This window comes from Labeo rohita, chromosome 15 (assembly GCF_022985175.1).
Source record: "Labeo rohita strain BAU-BD-2019 chromosome 15, IGBB_LRoh.1.0, whole genome shotgun sequence".
Classification (NCBI taxonomy): Eukaryota; Metazoa; Chordata; class Actinopteri; order Cypriniformes; family Cyprinidae; genus Labeo; species Labeo rohita.
In genome coordinates this window covers 30,021,968-30,036,949 of record NC_066883.1, presented here as the reverse complement: position 1 = coordinate 30,036,949, position 14,982 = coordinate 30,021,968, and the positions used below count along the sequence as shown (strand labels likewise).

General features: G+C 36.5%; 2 protein-coding genes across 5 annotated transcripts in view; both read left to right on the top strand.

Annotated features, from left to right (window-relative positions):
• The window catches only part of dhx16 (DEAH (Asp-Glu-Ala-His) box polypeptide 16), a 41,882-nt gene extending 37,420 nt beyond the window's left edge, over nucleotides 1-4,462 (top strand). For all 4 annotated transcript variants that reach the window (XM_051128677.1, XM_051128678.1, XM_051128679.1 and 1 more), the window contains exons 19-21: nucleotides 711-872; nucleotides 1,678-1,851; nucleotides 4,101-4,462. In XM_051128677.1, coding sequence (XP_050984634.1) covers nucleotides 711-872; nucleotides 1,678-1,851; nucleotides 4,101-4,229 — 465 coding nt within the window. In that variant the 3' untranslated portion in view covers nucleotides 4,230-4,462. The remainder of the gene's footprint in view (nucleotides 1-710; nucleotides 873-1,677; nucleotides 1,852-4,100) is intronic.
• Nucleotides 4,463-10,309: 5,847 nt separating this feature from the next.
• Nucleotides 10,310-14,982, top strand: rnf183 (ring finger protein 183). Its single transcript, XM_051128480.1, has 2 exons — nucleotides 10,310-10,638; nucleotides 13,340-14,982. The coding sequence occupies exon 2, from the start codon at nucleotides 13,390-13,392 to the stop codon at nucleotides 14,281-14,283; it is 894 nt and encodes a 297-aa protein (XP_050984437.1). The 5' UTR covers nucleotides 10,310-10,638; nucleotides 13,340-13,389; the 3' UTR covers nucleotides 14,284-14,982.

The following is a 14,982-nucleotide window of genomic DNA, read 5'->3' as shown; positions in this document are numbered from 1 at the left end:
TTGCATATCAAAAAGTAACAAAGCACAAAGCTTATTACAATTTATTGGATAGGAGACTCGTTACAATATTCCATTAACTGAAAACAGGCTAGAATAATCATTTCTTGGGATTTAAGAATCACTATTGTTTCATAAAAATGAGAATCAGTATTTTTTACCAAGCCATTTATTAAATGAACAACCATTTATAAAACTGTCTTACAAACCTAAAGTGTAAATCACATTAATGGTAGTCATTTGTTCAAATAAGTCATTTGTTTGTGAATCGGACTTCTCTGCTTGTGATGTGTTTGTTGTTGTGTGCACAACACACAGTTGTTGTATTCATTAGCATTCAATGGTCTTGTTCTCTGTTAGTGGGTAGAGAGCGGTTCCTTGTTCACTTTGAATTGGACATAACCAAATAATGATTCACAAATCAGTAACAGAGTCAGTTGTAAGCTCAGTAGATTCACAAGCGAGTCTTTCTCTTTCTCTTCATTGGATAGATAAAGGCTCTATGTTGAGTTTAGGTCAGACTTAACCAAATAATGACTTGCAAATCATCGAGGAAGTCAGTTCAAAAACTCTGGTTCAAAACTCTAACTCACAAATTAGTTTTGTGAGTATTTATGGCTGAATCACTGAAGAGAAGGAGTCACTAAAATGACTTTTAAAAAGCCATTTAACAAAAAAAAACATATTCAATAGTCTCTCTTTTTCTCTGTCAGTGGGTAGAGAGCGGTTACTCCACTCAGTGGTGCTTCGAGAACTTCATCCAGTTTCGCTCCATGAAGAGAGCCCGAGATGTCCGTGATCAGCTGGAGGGGTTGATGGACAGGATCGAGGTGGAACTGTGCAGCTGCAGTGGTGACACTGTGCCCATTCGCAAGGTGATTTCCTTATTCCCCACTTACTTCCTTTCTCGCATTTCCTCCAGTGATATTGTGTTTGTGCAGAAGCGTGCTGCTTTGCATGTGATAGCTATCGTAACTTTATAAACCTGAGTTATAGAGTGAATTATGTTTTAAGACGCTCTTCTGTGTGGCCCTTACTGGCTAAAAAACATTGATGTAGAATTTGTGGCACAGATTGCATTGTTAAATATTAGGTAAGTGCTTGCTTGTCTCATCAGGGCTTTTTACATTGCACTTAACCCAAGGTGAACGTCTTTTTAGTCCAGGTTACAATGTGTTTTTTTACTGAGGGGAAAAATATTGAACAGGGAACATTCAAACTGACGTAATTACCTGTCAAGAGTAAATATGCATCTCTCATGTGTTTGTTTTTCAGTTCTTCCTGTTCTGTGAGAGACTAATCTCACTATGAATCATCAGTATTTAAAGACAATGTTATTTTTTCACATCAGGCAGAATGAGACAATACCTGAACACATACATGCTTGCTGGCTTTGTATTACTTCATTTTACCTGGTGCTTTTGTATATTTAAAGGTGTTTGGCATTGATGAATGCCAGTTAGGTGACTAAGCATCAATTGCGGTATGAGTAACAGTGCACAGATCCTAATTTTGTCTGATTTCAGTTGCAGCTGAATTGTTGCAAAATTAAATCAATCACTGAATGCCACAATTCTTCAATCAAAACTACGTATTTTACATAAATGTGTCAGAAATATGAATACATTATAGAACAACTTCACCAGATCATGATCTAAATGTGATTGCATTTTCTTCCAGGCGGTGACTGCAGGATATTTTTACCACACGGCACGCTTGAGTAAAGGGGGTTATAAAACAGTTAAACACCAGCAAACTGTTTACGTCCATCCCAACAGCTCACTCTTTGAGGAACAGCCACGTTGGATGATCTACCACGAACTGGTCTTCACCACCAAAGAGTTCATGAGACAGGTATGGATCTTTTTAGTCTGATATCACTAATTTTATTGCATGGACAGTCCACCCCAAATTTTAACTTCTGTTGCTATTTCAGTGTTTGTACTTGAATTTGACTTTTTAATTTGACAGCCTTTAAAAATAGCAAAATTTCTATAGAGGTACTTGAAAAGTGCTTGAATTATTGAAAGACAATGAATCTATGAAATAAGTGTTTATTTTTTTTAATAAGCACATATCTTTTCACGCAAAATTCACGCAATTAAAAAAAAAATCCATAAAATCATAAAACTAGCAAGCTAAGCCAGTAGTAGCACTGACAGTGTCATGTAAACATGGCTGAAGACACAAAAAGAGAAACAGATGAACCAAATCATTTGAGTGAGTCATATAAGCTGGAACCTCTCCGAGATTGACATTGGTTGTAATGATTTTAAAAACCATTTAAAAACCATTGCATCGCAGCTTGGTTCACTGTTTCAAAGTGCTCCAATCGAATTGTGTATCACAAATCATTTAATTCAGATCAGGACTTCGGAGCGGGTCTGTGAATCATTTGACTTACAATGGAACTCTGCGTATCGTGAATCAGTTGATTTAGATCGGAACCTCAAGTTGTGTATCGCAAATCATTTGATTTGGACCATAACTGCACATACCACAAATAAATTGATTTAGATCAGGACTTTGGAGCGGGTTTCCAAATCATTTAACTTAGATTGGAACTTTGAACCACAAGTCGCGTATCGTGAATCATTTAATTTAGATCATAACTTCACATATCCTGAATAATTTGATTTAGATCGGGACTTCAGAGTAGGTTCGCGAATCATTTGACTTACAATAGAACTTTGTGTATTGCGAATCAGTTGATTTAGATCTGAACCACAAGTTGCGTATCGTAAATCATTTGATTTAGATCGGGACTTTGGAGCAGGTTTGCGAAACATTTAACTTGGATTGGAACTTTGCATATCGCGAATCAGTTGATTTAAATCGAAACTTTACGCATTGCAAATCATTTGACTCAGATCGTGACTTCGCAGTACGTATCGCGAATCATTTGATTGAGATAGGAATCTTTCAACAAATTGAATGGTTTGCGATCCACGCTTCAAGTCCTGATCTAAAATGATGACTTTGGAGCATAGATCATTGATTTAGATCGGGACTTCGATGCGTGTTCGCAAATTGTTTGACTTAGATCAGAACTTTGCGTTTCGCAAATCATTTGATTTAGATCATAACTTCACGTCGCAAATCATTCGATTCAAAACGGGACTTTGGAGCGTGTATCGTGAAAAATTTGATTTAGATCGGAATCTTTGAGACTTTGGAGCGGGTTCGCAAATCATTTGACTTAGATCAGAACATTGCGTGTCGCGAATCATTTGATTCAGATCGGGACTTCGGAGCATGTATATCATGAATCATTTGATTTAGATCGGAATCATTCAGTGAATTGAATGATTTGCAATTCACGCTCCGAGTCCCGATTGGAAATGGAGATATTTCCTGATGGATGAAACACAAAGATATTTCCTATTGACATCCATTATATGGACTAAAAAAAAACTGTGTAAGTCAATGGGGCCAAACTGTTTGGTTACCAACAATTTTTAAAATATAGTTTGTGTTCCACAGTCGAAAATGTGTTGTACAGGTTTCGAATGATGTGGTTGAATAAATGATAACTGAATTTTATTCTATGTTGAGTTTAAAGGGATAGTTCACCCAAAAATGAAAATTCTGTCATTAATTTTTGATGAAATCTAAGAGCTTTCTGAGCCTGCATAGACAACAACGCAACTAACATGTTCAAGACCCAGAAAAGTAGCAAGGATATTGAATTTTTTTGTTTTGTTATTTTTGTTTTCTTTGTGCACAAAAACTAACCACTTTTTTAAGCACTGATTTCACATGGACAATTTTAACAATGTTCTTCCTACCTTTCTGGGCCTTGTTGTCTGAGCGTTGCTGTCTGTGAAGGAAAGCTCTCAGATTTCATCAAAAATATCTACATTTGTGTTCCCGAAGATAAACAAAGGTCTTCATAGGTTTGCAACCACATGAGAGTGAGTAATTAATGACAGAATTTGATTTTTGGGTGAAAAAATCTACTAAAAACCCAAATAGTAGTGATTTGGGCAATGACTGAAAATACCCTACAGTCTTGTCAGAAAGTTTTGCATTGGCAAGCACTTAATGTTTATTCAGAAAACATAAAAATATGCTTTATTCTAAATGTTCTATCTGTGTTTCAGGTGATAGAGATTGAAAGTGGCTGGCTTTTGGAAGTGGCTCCTCATTATTACAAGAATAAAGAACTGGAGGACAGCAGCAGTAAGAAGATGCCCCGCAAACAAGGCAAAGCCCGTGAAGAGCTGGGCTGATCCTGAGCTTGGATGAAGAAGAGACTCTTCCAGCCAATATTACTACACTGCACAGGAGATCTGTGAGAAACTCCATCAGTGTTCATTTGGAAATTATCAGGCGTTTTGTTTGGTAATTTGCCTATCTGTGTAAAGTATTTTGGAAACTCCCCATTGTTATGTTTCCGCTGAAGTTGTTTTCATGTGTTTGAATAAGGAAATATATTTTGATTACAAGTATACACGTGTTTTTATTATTATTTATATATCTGTGATATGACCTCTGAAACGGTTTAAAAAGATATGGCTGGGATGTGGATCAATATAAGGACGTTATCAAAGGTCATGCTACTGTAGGTAATTAAGACAATAGTGTTTTTATAAATACACAGAGAAGATGTTTTCAGCGATATCTGTTAAGCTAAACCTCCTGCGCCTTTATGTCTAAAATACATGATGCTTAGGGAAGAGAACCTGGAGGAAATTCTCATAGTACAAAATTTTAATATGTGACCCTGGACCACAAAACCAATCATAAGGGTCAATTTTTGGCCAAGATACAACTATTTGAAAATCAGGAATCTGAAGGTGCAAAAAAATCAAAATATTGAGAAACTTGCCTTTAAAGTTGTCCAAATGAAGGTCTTAGCAACGCATATTACTAATCAAAAATTAAGTTTTGATATGTTTACGGTAGGAAATTTACAAAATATCTTCATGAAACATAATGTTTACTTAACACCCTTAAGATTTTTGGCATAAAAGAAAAATCGATCATTTTGACCCATACAGTGTATTGTTGGCTATTGCTACAAATATACCCGTGCTACTTATGACTGGTTTTGTGGTCTAGGGTCACACATGGATAAATTGACAGACGAAGGCAATGCTTAACCATTAATATATCAATATAAAAGGCCAGAATTGTGGCATAAATTAAATTTTTAATACAGAAAGGTTAATGTGTTATAACAGGCACATCCTGCAGTAAGTTAGAATATTCAAGTGTGTGTGTTTTACCATAGGAAAATTTAATTCTGTCCTTTGAAAAGTTCAGATAGTTTATAGCCAGCAGTCAGTCATTGGTAGCTTCCAGTCCATTTGTGGTCAAAGCTCCCAAATGAGCTGAAAGGACAGCCAAAATTAGCCATTAGTCAATGAGTAGCTAATGTTGTAAAATTGATTGTCATCAGAAGAAATGTTTTTCCTTGACCAGAAATTCATTTGAATGATTGGCACAATATTATATGGTCACTTTCGGTTATATTGTAGCATTTATGACTATATGATTCAAAACAACACCAGATATCAAGATTTTGGAGGTAAACTAGGTCATGACTCAAGGACTATTCACATGTGTATGCATTATGCACGAGTATGAATTTTGCAGTTAAATATGAGAGACAGGGCTAGAAACCCTACTTGATATGTGTGTTTTTTTTTTTTTTAAGTTGAACTTAAAACTTTAACAAACAAACACATCTTCTATATGGTGCATGTTTAAAGAAAAACAATTGAAAAGGACAGTGGAATAGGAAAAAAAAATCTTACTAGCGTGTTGTTTTTCAAGGGTTTTCCACATTCTGTTTTGCGTTCTTTTGGAGGATTTTTTCAAATTCTATGTTCCGTTTAGTTCCTCTTTTGAAAGGAATTTCAGATTCCATGCAGTTTTGCATTCTTTTTGAATTTTCTTTTTTACTGTCTCATGTACACTACCAGTCAAAAGTTTTTAAACAGTAAGATTTTTAATGTTTTTTTTTTTTTTTTTTTAGGTCTCTTCTGCTCACCTATCCTGCATTTATTTGATCCAAGTACAGCAAAAACTGTGAATTTAAAAAAATATATATTTTTTAATTATGTAAAATAACAGTTTTGTATTTGAATGTATGTAATCAGAGCTATCAGAGCATCATTACTCCAGTCTAGAAATCATTCTAAAATGCTGTTTTGTTATTCAAGAAACATTTTTTATTATTGCTATTATCAATATTTTTTTTTTTTTTTTTTTGGTTCTTTGATTAATAGAATGATCTAAACATCAGCATTTATCTGAAATAAAAAGCTTTTGTAATATTATACACCAGACCATTCAAAAACAGCATACACTTGAATAAATTATATTTTAAAATGTATTCAAATTGAAATTAGTTATTTTAAATAGTAAAAATATTTCAAATGAACACAGGCTTGGTGAGCAGAAGAGACTTCTTTAAAAAAACAAAAAAAAATTGTACTGTTCAGAAACTTTTGACTGGTAGTGTACGTGAACCAAGCAGATATCTTGAGAAAATGTCACTATTTCATGAGGAAGTTTTTAAATCCATATTCATTCATGTGATGTGAATTTGTACAAAGAAGAAAGTATTCCACCCCTAAACCTAATGTTCAATTATGGGTCATAATAAGATCATATAAAATTTACACAAATTCAGTTTCAAATTTCAGTGAGTGTGTCTAGTGTAAACAGTCATTTATAAAAGTTCCTCTGTAGTTCCAATATTTGAAATAGGGGTGTCACAGTATACCTGTATTGGCGAAATTTAAGTACACAAGATAATATGACACACAATCCAGCACCAGCACCCTTATGGAGCGCTGAACTTTCATGTGTGATTTGTTTCCTTCATACTCGACATCGGAAAATGCGAAAAGAGATGTTCTGTATGATAAAACATGATGAGAATCAGTAGACATAAAGTCATCTCAGGTATTTCATATGGACAATATATATATATTCATATTGCAATGCTAATCGGCATAGCCTTGATCACTATATAGAATATTATAAAATAAGAATCAGTTCATGGAATATTTCAGTATCATAAATTGAAAAATCTGACATGGTGACCACCTTAATTTGAAACCAAATCATCAAACAGTCTTATGCACAGTCATGTGAAAAAGTTCGGACACCCTATTGAATTTCATGGTGTTCTGTATCAGGACATAATAATGAATGATCTGGTCCTTGGCAGGTCTTAAAATTTGGAAAATAAATCCTCAGATAAACATCATCACATGACTTATCACACAGTGTCATTATTTATTTAAGAAAAATACAGCCAGGAGGGTAAGGCCATGTGTGATAAAGTTAGGACACCCTATGAGTCGATTTCCAGTAGATCCACTTTTAGCGACAATATCTTGAAGCATTCATTTTCTGTGACTTTATCAGTCTCTCACATTGTTCTGGAGGAATTTGGAGCACTCTTCTTTTCAACGTTGCTCCAGTTTATTTAGGTTTGTGGGCATTTGCTTATGCACAGCTCTCACCACAGCATTTGAATCAGGATGAGCTCTGGACTTGGACTGGGCTATTGCAACACCTTGATTCTTTTCTTTTCAGCCATTCTGTTGTAGATTTGCTGGTGTGCTTGGGATCATTGTCCTGTTGCATGACTGTGAGGTGCCCAGATCCTATGGCTACAAAACAAGCCCAAAATGATCAGTCCTCCTCCAGCATGCTTGTCTTTTGGTATGAGGTGTTTGTGCTGATACGCTCTTTAGGTTTTCACCAAACTTGGCGCTGTGCATTATGGTAAAACATCTCCACTTCGGTCTCGTCTGTTCAAAGGACATTAATCTAGAAGACTTGTGTTTTGTTCAGATGCAACTTTGCAGACCTAAACTGTGCTGCAATGTTTTTTTTTTTTTTTTTTTTTTTTTTTTAGATAGAAGAGGCTTTCTTCTGCCAAGCTTTCCAAACATGCCATTTTTGTCCCTTTTTTTTTTTTTTTTTTTTTAAATGGTGTTGTCATGAACTTTATCATTTAACATGTTAACTGAGGCCTGTAGAGTCTCAGGTGTAGTTCTTGGATTGTCTGCCATTTCTCTGAGGTTTACACGGTCTGATCTTGGGGTGAATTTTCCGGGACGTCCACTCCTGGAAGGAGAGGTGTCTGTTTTAAATGTCCTCCACTTTGTTCAAATAGTTTGTAAATGTCCGTATTACTCTTCTCAGATTGATGGCAGCAACAATTGCTTCTGTAAGATGATTGCTGATGTCTTACCTTCTTGCCATTGTGTTAACACACACCTGAAGGCTCCAGACCAGCAAACTATAAAATGCTTTTATAGAGGCGCTCAGACTTGCTGATGATCAGTTAATCAAAGGTATTTGATTAACAGTGCTTGACTGTTATTTACCCTCTTAATTCCAATGTTAACAGTAAGGGTGTCCTAACTTTGTCACACATGGCTTTTCCATTTTGGCTTTATTTTTAGTTCAGTAAACAATGACAACGGTGCAATTTGTTGTGTTGTTGTTCATCTGAGGTTTTATTTTTGAAATTGTAAGATCAGCCAAGGACCAGTTTTTTTTAAATGATGTCCTGATACAAAAAAACAAGGAATTCAATAGGGTATCCTAACTTTTTCACATGACTGTGGTAGAGATCAGACAGAATAGGCTGGTTTTCCGTAATTTACAAACTGGTAACTTATCTGATGCTTGAGAACTCACCATTATGGAAGCTCCTCTCTGCCACCAAAAAAAAAAAAAAAACGTAAAAAGGTAACTGCAGTTACCTGGATGCGCAGAGATATTGGATGTAAACAACAGCATCGATTGTACGGTTAATGTACTACTGAATACATTGTTTTGCTAATTTATATTGTTAAAACCACAGAAACACAGATGTGAACCTGCTAAATCGTATAGGGAAGTACTTAGTAAGCAGGAATAAGCAATAGTTTGACAAAGTGAAGTTAATAGGTGGTAATACAAGCAGAATTAATTAAGATATTAGCCTAATATTTCACCTATCTGATCGGAAATGATAAGAACAAACATAAATGTTGTCAAGATTCTTGCCCTGGAAATCCTGGTTCAGCCAACCACAAACGCTTTTTGCTCCGCAGACAGTTTTGAACTTTTTTCCTTGATTTGTTATAACTTTTGGCAGTCTGTAATACTCCAAAAGTTTTTTTCTGGTCCGACCGATTAGTACAGCCCAAAACATGACAATAATTGACCATTTTCAGCAGCAGTAATCAGCTAAATTAAAGTTTCGTTCGGTTCAATGGTATTGTTTACATTCAGTGCTGCCGATATAGCCGATCGATGACACATCATGAAAACACTCTATTTAGAATTGCGAAATTGCAACAGTTTTGCAAAATATGAACTGAATTCTGACTCTTTTTTTTTTCTTCGAAATTCCAAGTTTACATCTCACAGTTCTGTTTTTTTCGGACCCTGCCGTGCCGTTAAATAAAAAATAAAAAATGTAATTATGACTTTCTGACTTTTTCTCTGCGTTGCGAGTTTGTCTCACAATTCTGAATTTATATCTCTCAATTCTGTTTATATCTTGCAATTCTGACTGAAAAAGTCAGAACTGTGTGATCCAATGTTGTAGTTACCTTTTGTTATTACATACCTGGCACTGATCAAACAATGGAACTATATTTAACCGTATCTGCCCTCTAATCTAAAAACAGTCTGGAAACCTGATCCCCCAAGTTCAGCCATGTGTATTTTGCATACAGTTTATCCAATCATCAAAGTGGCTCTTCTGCTATGTTTCTCTTTCTCACCAGGTACCAGTAATGGAAACTGCATGTTGACCACAACTCTTCATCCAAGCTGAAGGGGTGGTTTACAGCACAACAAACCATAAAACCCTTTATCATCAGTATGAACATAAAATTTCTACATTGCTGGAATGGGAGAGTACTTCCTTTTCTCTTATCAGGCAGCGTGTGTGAGCGAGAGAGTGTGAATAACAGACTTAGTAACTTAATATATCAGTGACTTCCTTGGATCTTCATAAACTTCCTTATTATTCCCATCAAAATTGAGTAAGCAAAACATGTGGAATCAGTGAATCATTAATGGAAGTTATCTCCATTAGAACAACAAACAACCAACACGACTTTCATCCTGAGCCGTGCATTTGTTGTTGTTTGTTAAGGCAGACTTTTGAGAATTGGGTGGTCTGTTTGACTTTTGATTAGTAACTACCAACCATGTAGAGACATCCTGTCGGCCTTTGCATCATGACTGAGTTTTGCATGAACAAACATGACTCACATTGTGATATTTTGAGTACTGATATCCATACTTGATCATTCAAGGTCAGCTGAGATGTTGGAAAATAAAACATGAGTATGTTAGTCAGTGGATTCCTCACATTCAAACTCGAGCCGGTTCAAATAGCACCTGGGCGAGTTCAACAGGTATGGCGGGGTGAAAGGAAGGAGGGAAAAGGGACAAAGAAAAACATGCAGAAGAGGTGGAGACACGTTGCTTACGTCAGCATATGATGAAAACCATACTGAAAGGACCGAGAAACTCAGAAGGGACTGGACTGCACACCTTTCATGTTGCTTTGTTGGATGCACACCTAAACTGGAATATGTGCTTCTGGAGACAGGCGAACTTCAGAGGCACATGAACATCTGGCTTTAACTGCTCTTCAGCTCATAGGTAGTTTGCACATTTTTTAGAAACTCTTTTGTGTGATTTTAAGTTAAAAAAAAAAAAAAATTCGCAGATCTTAAATGATTAATCAGTATGCAAATGTATAGTAATAATTAGTCATTTGTTTATAAATGGGGTTGACTTTGAGTCAGTTTACAAATATATATATATATATATTGATTTGCTATTTTACATATATATTGTCACGTTTTTCATTTGTATGTCGTTCATAATTTATTTACTGTTCCAATGTGACAACATGCCCCGCTATTGATGTGTTAAATGAATCATATCTTCTCTGATTATTTTTTGGGAAATTATGGTGAAAAATACTTTTTTGTATCTTTACGTTGTGCGAGTAAAAGCAATCGGCTTTCAAAAACAAACCTACGCTGTGAAATTCAGTGTGACAACTAGCCCCGGTCTCGGTACATGTAGGGTGTGTTATTGTCAAAAGTTTCAACTGACTTCATCTGGTTTGTGCTAAACCTGTGGGTGTGTGCCTTCAATTTGGGAAGTCATTTAGTGCAAAATATATTAATTACACCAACATAAACATGTTCTGAAAAAGAACCTGTTCTGTGTGGCTCAATTAGTTAATGCACCTGACAACTGAATGAATTGTTTTGTATACGGTCAGTGGGTAAAACCTTGAACTGTTTGATTCCAGAGCAACTAAAGTCAACCTAGATTTTACTTACTAATTCATATTACACATTAACGTTCATTTTCAAATGATATACTGTTTGCTATTAGACATTCCTATTTTGTGACTTTCATGACCTGACTCAAAGTTAAAGCTTAACCATGAGCATACAGAATGAAACTGGGATCTGTAACCTGTTGTAAAACCTTGATATTCTGGTTTGCATTCTTGTACAGTCAGACTTTAGAGTTAAGGTCAAAAACTCTAATTCTGGGTTAATTTGACATCCTTGTCAATTTGAAAGGCACTATAGTGCTAAAATGGAACGGCATGCCGTTTAGCAACAAGTGATCACAGGTAGTTCCTCATAATATACATGCACTTTGCACAATAACAGAAACTTTCACATGCTGCGTGAAAGTTTAGTATCTGAGGAAGTTCAAGTTGTTGTCAGCAGTTACACATAATGCTGTGTTGAGTTTTATTTTTGTGCAGATGGATAAAGGTTGTGTGCTCAGTTCATTTTCATTAAACGTTATCTATCTCATAAACATGCAAATAAGAACACTAGCCGGAGGTTTACAAATGTACAGTGTATTAATAACTAACCCAAGATTACATAAGAACAATGTAAAACATGGAAGATAATTCAAAATTACGTTAACCCTGTAAAGAGCTTGTTGAACCTTTAGACAAAATATAAAAAACTTTAAAAAAGGATCATATTTGATACAGCATTGGTAAAAATGTCTAAACTATCAATCAGAAGTCATGTAGTAGATTGTGTACAACAGGTTTGTCAACAAAGTTTTGATCATGTTGATATCTTCAAGACCTTTGTGTATCAAATCAGAGCACTGTAATGGAATAAAAAGAAAAACCAGCAATAACCACTAGTGTATGACCAACCGAACTCTTGTTCTCGTCACACTTGACTGCTAATTGCACAATTTAGTGTACTGTCTCCACCCTTGAGTTACATAGCTGCACGCTTTGGTGATCTGAGATTGTTCTTGAGCCATTTTACATATGTGCTCTTAAAGGTCATGGCGCACTTGAGTCTCTTTGAAGAGTTTTGAATACTTTGACTGTACAACTATGGCATCTATGATTCCACGAAGAACCTTTAACGTCCATGGAAACTGTTGCGTAAAAGGTTCTTTATTGTGGAAACGGTTTTGTTAGATTATTAAAATGTTCTTCACACTACTACATGGTACTTTTATAGGGATAATTCACTAAAAATGACAATTCTGTCATTAATCACTCACCCTCATGTCGTTCCAAACCCCGTAAGACCTTCGTTCATCTTCGGAACACAAACTAAGATATTTTCAGTGAAATCCAAGAGATTTCTGACCCTGCATAGGTAGTAAGGACATTGTTAAAATAGTCCATGTGACATCAGTGGTTCAACCTGAATTTTATGAAGTTATGACAATACTTTTTATGCACAAAAATAACGAACCGCCGGAACGCACATGCAGTTGGCTCCAGAGACACGATAGTATCGGACCCATTTGAATTCTACACAGAATGCTATTTTATATATCAATAATGCGATGTTGATGAAATTGTGGCTGTCATACGCTGTCAAATGCGGCTTTATCCAGCTCGACGGCTCTGGCGCAAGCTGTGATATAAACGAAACGCTATTGGCTATTGAAAAAAGGGGGCGGGACTGCTGGATATTTCAGTTGAAACACGAAGACGTCAACACAGAATGTGTTTTAAAGCACTTCAGACCTTTAAGTTTAAACCACTGATGTCACATGGACTCTTTTAACAATGTCCTTACTACCTTTCTGGGCCTTGAACGTGTTGCGCTGCTGTCTATGCAGGGTCAGAAAGCACTTGGAATTCATCAAAAATGTCTTAATTTGTGTTCAGAAGATGAACAAAGGTCTTACGGGTTTGGAACAACATGAGGGCGAGTAATTAATGACAGAATTTTAATTTCTGTGTGAACTATCCTAAGACCTGTTCACTGAAAGTAATGGAATTTTATGGAGTTTATTTGTGATCTAGACTGACAGTGTATTGCTCCATCTTCCCTCACAGGTTTCTCAACACATCAATTTTAGTAATCTGCTCCCGCAAGCCTCTACATAATGAGTGACGGCAAAAAAGAGCCCAATGTCAAGCCAAAGCTTGACAGCAAGGGTAGCTTCAACCTGGGAGCTTCAGAGCAACGCCAGAAGCCTCTTAGAAGAAGCCGCAGCAATGATACAGAAAACCGGCGTCGACAAAATAGCCGAAGTAGAGAACGGGAACGCAAAGAGAGTGGAAGGCAACCTCGGGGTCGCAGCGAGGAGGGAAGGAGACGAAACCGTGTCTCCGAAACTGGTCACCACAAAACCGAGCAACCCAGAGATGACCTGCAAGACACGGAGTGCATCGTGTGCTTCTGCAGCTTCGACAATGTCTTCAAAGCTCCCAAGTTGCTCTCCTGTGGACACACTTTCTGCTTAGAGTGCCTGGCACGGATCAACGTGAATTCTCCTGAGCTCAAGACGCTGTCTTGTCCGATCTGTCGGGAGCTGACGGAAATCAGACACGGACGAGATCTACCGCAGTTGGGAAATAACGAAGACATCTTCCGCAAGCTTCCGGCTGAGATGCAACGGGCGCTTTCCGTCCGATTTAAACGCAGCAAGGGCAAACTCATTCTCAAGAATCCGCCACCAAACAGCTCCCTTAGGACCACCTTAAATCTACCGGTGTTGAAGAAAAAACAAGAGCAGGCAGGTAACGCACTTGGAGTCATGGAGGAAGGTCTCGGCCAGGCCACTATGATCGACGTGGGAAGGCCGCCGAGCAGGATGAGGGGTCGCATGAGAAGGATAATGTATTCCAATCAGTGCTATTATGCTGTTGTTATAGCCATCATCACAATCACTGTGGCTTTAATGCTGGTGGGCATCTTCACCTTTGTGGTGATGCCCTATATGAACAGACCATTTAGACCATTCCCGAACCAAACTTCTCCAGATACATTGCCGTGAGAGATGAGGAAGCTGACAGTGCTTAAACAAAGCAAAACAACCAATTCTTGGTGGGGCCTGCTGCACTGAAAACAACACTGCATTTTTTTGGTTTTGTGTTGGATGCTTCAGACAGGCTCGATAGGAATGAACTGGAAAAACTTGAATGTATGATGCACTGAAGTCCATTAAGCACAGACATATTTGTACACAAATGGAGACATTGTTGTGCAAAGGTCTTTAAGAACAAGAGGCAACGATGACGTCTATTTTGACCAGTGATGAACTGTATTAAAAAACAAAAAAATATAAATCAATTCTTTTTTTTCGTAAAGGGCTGGATAATGTTAAATAATGATATTTGTACTATACAATATTACTATGCCATTTGATTTCATGAAGAATTATGTATTTTCATGTATTTCTTATCTATTTGGTTTGTGGTATTGACACTGAAGAACAAAAATGTGACATCTCGCCAATGCAAATCACCTCAGTCTAAATATGCATGGCAACACTAATGTAAACTCATAAGGCTGTTCTTTCTAATGCTAGAAAGACATGTATTAGAAATAGATACTTCTTTGGCATACATTGCACATAATGTAAATAATATACTCTGATATATGTATAATTATACCGTATGTTCATATATTTTTATATAATTCTTTTGCACAAATGGGAAGAGGCCAAAGTGAAAATAATAAACGGTTAAGACCA

What these genes read in the sequence shown, in the direction of transcription:
- rnf183 (XM_051128480.1), top strand. Translation starts at nt 13,390, where the DNA reads ATGAGTGACGGCAAAAAAGAGCCCAATGTCAAGCCAAAGCTTGACAGC.